The sequence below is a fragment of the Hypanus sabinus genome, chromosome 11 (genome assembly GCF_030144855.1).
Source record: "Hypanus sabinus isolate sHypSab1 chromosome 11, sHypSab1.hap1, whole genome shotgun sequence".
Taxonomy (NCBI): domain Eukaryota; kingdom Metazoa; phylum Chordata; class Chondrichthyes; order Myliobatiformes; family Dasyatidae; genus Hypanus; species Hypanus sabinus.
Genome location: NC_082716.1, coordinates 33406546 through 33417787, shown reverse-complemented (window position 1 = coordinate 33417787; position 11242 = coordinate 33406546). Strand labels below are relative to the sequence as shown.

Here is an 11242-nt window from a genome sequence, read left to right as displayed (position 1 = left end):
CCTCTCCTGGTTACACAGTCTCCCCATGACACCTTCAAGCACCCCTTGGCTCCAAACTGGTTGTTTTATTCATCACTCATCACACCCCAACTAAACCTCAGCCTTCTGGATGGATGATAACCTGGAGGGAGAATGACTTTGGAGCAGACAACTCTGGGTTGGAGTGACAGGGAAAAGTAGGCCAACTGTACACCCAAGATCTAACTTTGGGTATTCTCAGTTGTGCTGCTGGGTCTAATGCAATCCACTGTCATTCTAACAATGTTGAACATAGTTGCAAAGAAGTAACATTAGTAGTTAGATTAGTAAATATCATAGAGAAAAAAGTACAGAGGGGCATTTCAAGTCAATGGTACTGTGACAAGAAAATCATGTTTGAACGAATTATTGTTTAACAGGTGTTCTACAAAACCATTTCCATCAACCAGGAGCCTGGATCCCACGCTCACTGCGGTCCTGGTTCCTGTGTTTATATGGACCTCACCAGAGCTCCCAACCCGGTGTTCCACTGAACCTCATCTGTATTTTCTTTATGTTCCCTTTAAAGTCACTGGATTCACTGGAAAATTAGTTCTTCCACAGTATAACAATAAAAAAAAATACAAGTACATTGGAGTATCAATTAGAATAAAAAAGCTCCAAGTTGCCTTCCCCTTCATTTGAAAATTAATTTTCTTGAGAATTAACATTGGTACAGGATAGATTCACAAGTACAGTAATGGGAGATGAACTTTCCTGCTGCATCCTACTTAAAAAGTGACAAAGTTCAGATGCTAGGAGTAAATGTACATTGCAGCATAACTAACCAAAAACCCTAGAAATAAACAAATTATTTTTATTGATAATTTCAGACTGTATTAAAATAAAGTGAAAGGCATCTGAGGTATTCAGTCTTCATTACATATGCTTCAAATTGAGACATTATCACCATTTAATTACATCTATACCATGTCTCTGGTCAAACAAATAACCGTTTATCATTACAGTTAAAAATAAGACAGCAGTTAAGATGGGGTGCACACATTTCAAAACCATATTTCCTTTTGAACATCCATATGATGTAATGACATTGAAAACAATGCAGACATTAATGGGCAGTCTAGATGGGATTTACTTCTCCACTACCTTCCTCTGTCACACAACTATCTGCTCTGGTAAGACAAAGTACTCCATATTGGGAAAATTAGCTCCTCTCATAAGTACATACCTTTTCAATCATATTAGCTCATAGGTTACTTCTCATATACTGAGGAATCATACAAAATAGTCAGATTGAGCACTGACTGCAGTTTAAAATCCACTGGCCATTAAGTGGTGACAATTTACTCTCATCTGTCATTGAAATAAGTGACCATTGGTTCTCGACTCTCTCTCCAGTATTCTTGCTGTAAATTTAGATTATAGAATGTGGAAGTTTCAATCTCATGCCACCCAAGGCTATGCTGCCCATAATCCCTTCTTTCCCCTCATTGTCTTTATTTGTTTCATCCGATTGATTTTAAAATTCCTCATAATTAACTTCACATCTCTACATCACCCCATTTCTTCCAGATCTCCTGTGCATTTCCACTTTATCCATTTTTCATTCAATAGTTGATGTCACATGATCTTGGACTACCAGTTCACAACTCCCTCCCTATATTGTTGCATTCCTTCAAAGTGTTAACTTTAATCTTGGTCAACAAACATAGGTGAAGTGAATGATCACACAAATCCACTGCTCTTGACTTGTTACATCCGGCTGTTCCATAGATTTTTAGTTTCTCCAGGCCAACAGAACAGCTTCCAATTCCCTCCCCATCCTTAGTTTTCAAACTTTGAATCCTTGCAAAGAGTTCAATTTCTGCACTCAATTTAAAATTTATGTAGTGAGTGCACCAACTAAGTCCAAGTTGTCATTATTGCTAAATTCTAGACATTGATGGGAAAGTACCTGATCCATACCAGAAATCATGAAACCTAACATAGTCAGCCTCCACAGTTATACCTTTGCTTCCACCCATTTGTTTTTTGTTGTCATTTGATGAACATACCATTTTACAAGCACAAGAGATTTTGCAGATACTGAAAATCCGGAGGAACTCAGCAGTTCCAGCAGTATTTATGGAGAGGAACAAAGAGTCAATGTTTCAGGTCAAGATCCTTCATCATAATCTTGAATCACAGAACAGCAAATATTTTTCCATGTTATCTATAATATATAATATAAAACAGTCTAGTCAAATCCAACCAATTCACAGCATTCAGTGAATTCTCAATTTGGCTTCATCATCACTGAACCTTTGGATTAGGTGATTCATAATATATCCCACAAGATAACTACACAACTCATAAAATAACTTCTCAAGTTCACAATTTGGTTCAAAATGTTATTGCTCACCAACATTCAAGAACTATCACCCATCATTTTGTATGGGGACACACCATTATCTTGAAAGTTAAAGACTTCCAAAGAAATGTTGTAGAGACCAATTTACTTTCAAATGGGGCCATCTTTGTTAGTCTCTCTATTCCTTGAATTGGATTTCAGGTCATTTTCATACATATTAACATCCAGGGCTGCAGTTACTTCAACTAGTGCCCTCTTCCTCATAGGCAATCGCAATCCCTTTCCGTCCTTCTACTGCTTTGGACACAGGTGTCTCCCCAAGGTTTTGCTCCAATCCCTTCCAACTCCGAGTTGCTAAGAATGAAGCTGTAAAATAATTTTTATATCAGTCTTGCAAAAAGCAGAAATACAGGAAAAGGAAAAAGAAACAAATCTAGACTTAAGTAGTAGGCTAATGGAAGAACTCAAATTGTTTCTTCAGAATGTCCATTGGTAATGAAAAAACATTTTCCACCTCTTCAACACTTCTCTTGATCTCTTCACTCTCTCGAAGTCACAGGACTTGTCCATATCCTGGACTAGATGAGCAGAGATTTCTTCCAATTAAATTTTAGGAAAACTTTAGAAGTTACAGTGTTTAGTGCTCATCGCAAACTTTGATCCCTAGCTACCAAATCCATCTCTCTTCCTAATATTGAACTTTATTCAATTTTCACTTTTCACATTTTAACATGCCCTCAGTAACACTGACTCCTGCCATGTCAGTAACACTGACAGACCCATTCATGTGCTGTTGAAACTATTGTCTATGTTTGTTACCCTTAGACTTAACCATTCCTGGTAAATAAAACTCTCTGAAATTCTGGTTATCCAAATTTCTCTGTTAAATTTAACAAAGGAGAAGATCTTTGCAAGATCGCACAAAATAAAATTAAGTACAATCTTTATCTTTTCTTTCTCATCTGTGGCATCACTAAAAGTCATACACTGTAACTGCACTTTTGTTGTCTGCCTAAAGTACGTGACCTTAAAAACTATAATAGTTTCCTCTAATTCACCCAAGTGGCCTGTCTTCATGAATAATTCATCCTCATTTTCACTTGTTGCATATATGTTAAATGTCAATTAAAAGAAAATCCACAAGGCCCATCACACCCAAGCTTCCCTTAGAGCACTGAGAACAAGTGGCTTGCCTGCATCTTTACCATGTGAAATATGGATAAACCCTTGCGGGAAGAAATGAGAAAAATAATAAAAACATCACCCTTCCTGATTAATATTAAATTTTATTACCTGCTGGGTGTGACTGAGTAACTGCAAGAGCCTCATTCCTGGGGATCAGAGATGTGCTGGATGTGTTGATTTGCCCCTCCGACTTTAGCAGATGAATTGCTTGAAGGTTTCCAGTTATTAGTGAGACATTGGTCTCCTGACTTTTGAAGTTCTCGTCTGGAAATTGAACATGACGGCAGCCACCTGTGAAGCAGGAAGTCAGTGACACTTAATGAAAAGTTGTCAGTCCATTAAAAACCCAGCAAATACATAAAGTATTGTTTGTAACGTTACTTCAGTCTGGAATATTGTGGAGAAATAAAGAAAAGGCAAGGAGGGTTAGTAATATAGCCAAGGAGCTGAGTGGTGCAGGAAACTGCTTTTACATCCCGTGTCTAATAGTTTGAGACAATTCAATTTAACCATGACTAGCTGTGATCATGAAATTGATAATCAAAAACAGTCACCCAGTCGTGCAGCTGGTAGAGCAGCTGCAGCAACCCACTGGCTGAGGTCCTGCAGTGGTTTGTTTTGTGTTGATATCCAGCGCTGTCTGTACAGGGTTTGTATGTTCTCTGAGGCTGCTTCCCCCACATGCTCTGGTCTCCTCCCACATCTTATAGGCATACAGGTTGGTAGGTTAATTAACTACTCTAAGTTGTCCATAGTGTTTAGGCGAGAGGCAGAATTATTTTGAAATTTAGAGGGAATGAACTGGGATTTGTGTAAAATGGGTATTGATGGTCAGTATGGAACCAGTGAGCCAAAAGGCCATTTTGTAGTTATTTACGATTAGGCAAATCATGAGGGATAACTATTGTACGCTATTCACTGATAATGTTAGAAAATAGACTATAGTTTATTCTGCAAATGACTCAAATTATAAGCAACTAGAATATGTATCATTGGTGAGAGCAATATTTACTGCCAAAGGCTAAATACCCTTGAGAAGCTGGTGGCTGGTGATGTGCGACCTTCTTGAACCATTGCAGATCTTCTGGTGCAGAAACTTTGCTGTGGTACTGTGTAGGGAGTTCTAAGATTCAGACCTAGTGATAGTGAAGGAATGTGCAACATATTTCCAGTCAAAATGTGAAATAGTTTCTCCTCCCTCCTCAATCTACAGAAACTTATTTGATAGAAATCGAGGAAATTTCATAGATTGATTAGCTTTATTTGTCACATATATTGAAACATCAAACATTAGAGTGTTGCAACTCAAAATTCTGCATACAGCCCATCTGACTCCAGATCGTCTCTTGAAATTTAAGACGGGGGTTTCTCCAATGTGTTCTAAATGTAAAGGAAATACTGGAACTTTCACCCATTGTTTTTGGACTTTTCCCAAACTTCAGGCATGCTGGAGTGATATTTTGGGTGAAATGGAAAGGATGGAGCGTGAACTGGATCAGTGCCTTTTCTCTTAGGCTTACTCAGCAGTCGTATTATTAATGCACATCAAGAAAAAACTTTTTAACATCCTGACATTTTGTGAGAGGAAGACCATTTTACTTTGCTGGATATCCGATAAGGCCCCTGGTCTTTCTGGTTGGCGTAAATTAATCATGGAATATATTCCTTTGGACTGTTTAACAAGTGTGGTACACTCAAAAACAAATAGTTTTCATAAAACATGGCAACTTTTTCTACAATATGTAGATGTAAACCTGTCTGCTATACTAATAAGGACTTTTGTATAGGATGTGGTGGTGGCATCTATACTTTGATGGAAGTGTTCTGATAGCTGATATCTGTGAGGGGAAGAAATGTAAATGTACTTGGAAATTTAAAGTTTTGTTATGCTGAGCAAAAATTTTTTTTTTTTAAAGTTTTAAAAAAACAACAACATAGAGTGAAGTGTGTCATTTGCATCAAATCAAGGATCGTGCTGGGGAGCCCGCAGGTGTCACCACGCTTCCGGCACTAACATAACGTGTCCACAATTCACCAACCCTAACCATACATCTTTGGAATGTGGGAGGGAACCAGAGCACCTGGAGGAAACCCACAGGATCATAGGGAAAACATACAAACTCCTCACAAGCAGTGGTGGAAATTGAAACCAATCGGCTATTGCTGGCACTGTAAGTTACGGCATGCACTTCACTACTGTGCCACCCTGTTAACTGATTAGTTCTCAGGTCATCAGAAATGCACACATCAGTAAATTTCTTACCTATACCACATAAAAAGTGAAAAACCAAAACCAGTATTCTAAACTTACTGCCGGGCCGTGCAAGGGTGCTATTGTGGAAAAGGTACATTTTTATTTTAACATTAATGGATGAATGTGAATCCATTCATTCACGTGCACCTTTCAAACCTGCAACACCTGCTACAAAAATGGCATGGGCAACAGACATATAAGGACACAGTTGTCAGGTCCCCTGTTTAGAAACACACTAGTTTGACTTGGAAATCTATTTCTTCATTGTCACTAATCTGAATCCTGTAACTCCCTACTCAGCTCCACAATGGAGTACCCTCACCAGCAGAACGGCAATGGTTCATGCACATGACGTATACCATCATCTTCTTAAAGGGGACTTCTTAAGTCCTCAGCAATAAATATTGGCAAACCAGTGATACCAACATCCCAATTTTATAAAGTTATTAGAAAATATACACACTTTTCTATAATCACAGATACAAGCATGAGAATGTGACAATAGACAAACCTGGAAGCAGATCCCTGAAGTCAGTAATGTATTCTCCAGTCCATTGCCGTGCTTGATTGCAAGCAACCTCCATCTCGTATGGGGTTATGACTGGTCTATAAAACTCACTGGAATCCAACAGAGAGTTTTCTGGACAAGCTACTAACACATATATGTCCACCTCCAAGAAATTAGCCAATTTAGCAACATTCAATTTACCCATTACAAAGGTGTAACTTTTTTTGCCCAATTGTTTGACAATCCTTTTAAGATGATTAATAGTGGAGAGATAGTCAGCAACACCAAGAGTCCCGACTAAAATTCCTACAACTTGAGCATCCTTGGCTCTTTCGATCATGTAGTATCGCTTCATTAAAGCCTTGTTAATATTCACACTTTCCTGTCTCCCAACTCCTTTCACAGGATCAAATGAGCAAAACGAACATTGATTCCACGTCATCATAAAATTTGTCAATGTTGGGCTCTCCTGTCCAATGTAGAACATATTGTAGTCATTCACACTCCTGCCATCATGAATAGTGAATTGGCGCCCAAACTTATTAATAACTTGAAGGCATGACTGGCTGCTAGATCCCTGGACATCAATATCACTTTCATTGTGAAGGCCATCGGTTGTACAGGGATCGGTTGTTCCATTTCTGTAAGCACAAACTGCTGAAACAACAAGGTTTTCATATTCTGGTTGGAGCAGCTGTTGTAGTTCATCTAATAAAAGATCAAACAAGTGCCTTAGTCAAGACTGCATAATGAATAATTACAGAAAAAACAGAAGCTGTTATACAGGAGTCCCCCGCTTTACGAAAGACCTACATTAGTAGCTGTTTTCGCTAACTGAAAGAAATCTGAAGAGGATTTTCACTTTTACGAAAAAAGGCACCTGCTTTAAACTTATGTTTACCCCGAAAAAGACTACCATGACAGTGAAGCCTTGCACGGGCAGGTGTGCGCATGTGTGTACGTGCCGATTTTTTTTCCTACAAATTGGTTTTGGCTAAATCTTTCCAATTCTGTTAAGTGAAACTACACTGTACATACATTATTTCTAGTTTATATAGGCTGTATATTTATATCATTCCTGCTTTTACTGTATGTTAAGTGTTATTTTAGGTCTTATGTGCTATTTTGTATAATTGGGTAGGTTATTTTTTTGGGTCTGGGAACGCTCAAATTTTAATGGTAATTGCTTTTTCGCTTTACGCCATTTCAGCTTACGAAAGGTTTCATAGGAACGCTCTACTTTTGGATAGCAGGGGAAACCTGTACATCGACAGTTATTGAACGTGTAACCTGAAGAGAATGTTGCTTTGAATCACACCCTCATTCAACTACACCACAGCCAGTTTTTATTGCATTTATATTTAGGTAAAAATTACCCTACCAGACTGTACAAAACAATCTTTGAAGTGATCGGTATATATTAAAAAAAAATGAAGTATAGTGGATTCCAGTTAATTGGGATACATCGGGTCAGTACATTTAGGCCCAATTAAGCAGATTTGGCACCAATTAGCTGAAGTTTCATGGAAGTGGTTAAAAAAAGTATTAACAAAAAGACAAACTGAATAACAAATTATATATAAAGTGAAATACAGAACAAATTAGAACACTACCAATACTACTACAGTACTATAAAACTGTTCATCAGTTCCTAATAGTTGTCAACTGAGGATTTCATTCAGTATACACAATGAACAAAATCAGTACAGACACCTAGTGCAGATGATGGACTGCCTTCACACAATGCTACCGATGATTGCATCCTCCAAATCTTTGCTTCCATTGTAACATTCAAGATGATTGTTGATACCTTCAGATTCTTCATAGTTCCTAACTTGTTGCGTAGTAAAATCATTTCATTTCCAGTCCCAGCCAATTCTGGCTTCTTCAAGCCGGAATCCTTGAAACTGCTGTGAGCAAAACAGTTCAGAATTGTCTGTTTATTTCTCACCAACAGTCAGTGACAAAAATCACTGTTTTAAGACTGTTCATTTTATGCACAGCGTAGCATCTAACAATCACACAAGTGCACACTTCTGACATTAGTTAGGATCTGTCTGGCACATTTCCTATTCAAATTAAGTAGCAAGGTGTCCCAAATAAAGCAATGGAGTATTGGCAACTTTCACATTAGTTTTTGTTTTTTTTAAAAAAATTGTTCCAAATAAGCGGCTGCCACAATTAAACGATGGCCCAATTAACCAGAATTGACTGTGTTGATTATGAAGTGGTCAAATACTTTAGATCTTATAATATCTGAGAAATAAGGGTAAAAAAATGAAAAAATCATCCTTTTAAAACAATGGCTAACTTGAGTTTCTACATCATTTATTTGTAAAAAATGTGTTTAACAATCACACAGGTGTATTCTCATTTATCAATTCCCTTCAAGTCAGCTTAGGATAAGGGAATATATTCACTGAGAATAGTAAGAAAGACTTAGAGGAATTAACCAAATTTGGAAAGCTTCCATGGTTTTTTTGTATTCCATGGCTACCTGGATAAGACGAATCTCAGAGATATATTCTGCATACATTCTTTGATAATAAAATGAAGCTTTGAGTCTTTTTTTTAAATCCTTGAAGAGTCAGTAAGCTCCTTGACAAAAGAAAGTATCTACTTATAACGTTATAGTTTAGGAGAAAGAACTTAAGAGGAGAAGGGTAACTATAGACAAACTCTTACCAAGTGCATATGAGTAGATGACATCACACAGCATTATAACATACGTAAACTTGTCTGGGTAGAGTGCACGAAAAGCAGCAGCACATTGATACAAATCGATAGATTTTTGTCCAAACACGTACATTACTGGGAGTCTTCTGGTTGGGCTGAGGCATGCTCTTCCATAATGTATTATACTGTCAGCCTGAACATGCTCAGCAGCAACTTCATCCACACAGCAGCTACATAAATATGAAAATTTCAAGTAATTCTGTCAATACAAACTGTACTTGCAGAACAATTGGAATAATGAGGAAAAGACAATAAATACTGCCCTTATCAACATTCCCCACATTCAAATTGGTGAAAGTTGTATCAAATTAATTCAAACCTGCCATATGATGTGTCTCCCAATATGAAAATCTTGGCACTGGTCTTTTTCTCCAATTTTGATACAACCGCAGCTGCATCAATGAGAAGTTCATCAGGAAATTGTACAGCCACCTAGTGTGAATGATTAAATATTTCAGAGGATACTCCCAGACATGAATGCATGCTTGCAATGTAATAAATATTATGTGGCTATAAGGCCTCTGAAGTGGGTTGGATACATTTAAATTATTCTTCCTTCCTTTACCACTGGTCAAAAGCCCTAATTAAAAATTCTGCAACAAATATGACAGAGTTAAAGATTATTTCAACAAAACTCATGTGCTGATTTTTGAAGAATCTAATAAATTATTCTTGAGCTACATACCCTTTTAAAGGCATGATTTGTGATGAAGTCGCAGGTTCTCTCAATCTCATACACGTGATCTATTTTACTGCTGTCCGTTCTGTTGCCTGTTTCGAGAACATCTGTGATCTGCTCAATTGCCTTCGAACCATCATCACTGAATGTTGTTGTCATGTTGATCCAACTAGAATCACAAAAATATTACAACAGCATTCAAAGTTTTTGTTTCTAATTGCTGTTCAAAACATGTATTTATAGCCCACTAGTTGAAACCCCCCCCCCCCATATTCTCCAAAACACTAAACAGAGATTTAATTCCTTTAGCTGCTCGTGATAGGACAACACGCACAAGCACTGCAAATTTCCCAGACTGATTGCTTAACCAAATTACTCTGCAAGCATTGTGGCAGGTATATAAATGCAGCCATAAACTATCATTAATAAAATTTAATTTTTATTCATCATAGACTGCCCCTTAAAAACTGAAGCTGAATTCATACCCAGTTGTATGTATGAGATGTGTGCTGCAACATCATTAACAGCAATTAAGATGTAGAAGTTAGAAGCACTCAGTAGGTCTGGCAACAACTGTCAAGGAATACGGCTAACACTTCATATCAATGTAATAACCTGCTGCAGAAACTCCACCAGTCGAGCACGCATGGGGGATGTGTGGGATGAGGTAGGGGAAATCAACAATTCCTTAACACCCCCTCCCCACAGAGGTAGCTCAACCCACCCAGTTCCTCCAGCAGATTGTCTGTGTTCCAGAGACTAGCATCTGAACATTCTTGCATCTCCACTTCATGTCTACGGTCTTTCATTAGAGCTTGTCAGCACCTCAAGGGTTGGTCACTGACCTGAAATGTAAACTCATTCTGTCTCTTCACCAACCATACCATTATCTAATCCAGCATGTTCTATACAATCTTAGAATTGCTGCTCCAAGATAACCAAGAACTACCCAACCCCAAGCTCCGCTATAGAGCCTGCAAGACGTCACAGAGTGCCATTCACAGGGTGAGCTGGGGTCCACTCCACCAACTATTCATAATTGAGACCATATCCCAGAGACACTCATACATTCTGAACAGAGTACTTTCCACACTATCCCAAATTCTATTACATGTAGTCCCCCACCTCGGAGTTAAACGCCATTTCAATGTGTCAACGGCAACTTCTTTCCTCCCCCAAGTGTGCAGAGGGAGCCTATAGACTGTGGATCTTCCTCACAGTGCCTCTGCACTGGCTGTGCCAAGCTTCAATGCAACCCTCAGCAGGGTCATGGAGGCAGCAACATTCCCCCGGGGGCCATCTATCTCACTGTGCTGGAAGAGCAGAGCAAGGACCATCGTTCGCCAAGTTGATGACTCCACGCTGAGCAGCTCCAGCAACACTTCACTCCACAAAAGGCAGCCCCTCAACCCTACTCCACCACCACCACCTCACTTACCCTTCTCCACGATGCCATCCGCCCGACGAAAATCTCCACCAATCCGTATTCGCTCCTGACGGAAGGGAAACCAATCAAATTCGGGCATCGCACTCGCGACCTCAGGAATGGAC

General features: G+C 38.6%; 1 protein-coding gene across 2 annotated transcripts; it reads right to left on the bottom strand.

Moving 5' to 3' along the window:
- Positions 1–821: 821 nt before the first annotated feature.
- Positions 822–11177, bottom strand: dph2 (diphthamide biosynthesis 2). 2 transcript variants are annotated; one of them, XM_059984095.1, is made up of 7 exons: positions 11130–11177; positions 9698–9860; positions 9332–9444; positions 8962–9182; positions 6280–6984; positions 3623–3805; positions 822–2695 (listed from the first exon to the last, which is right to left on the bottom strand). In XM_059984095.1, exons 2-7 carry the CDS (start codon positions 9848–9850, stop codon positions 2571–2573), a joined length of 1500 nt encoding a protein of 499 aa, XP_059840078.1. In that variant the 5' UTR covers positions 9851–9860; positions 11130–11177; the 3' UTR covers positions 822–2570. The 2 variants fall into 2 exon arrangements, with proteins under 2 accessions (XP_059840078.1, XP_059840077.1); XM_059984094.1 differs by lacking the exon at positions 11130–11177 and adding an exon at positions 10817–11040.
- Between the last annotated feature and the right edge of the window lie 65 nt (positions 11178–11242).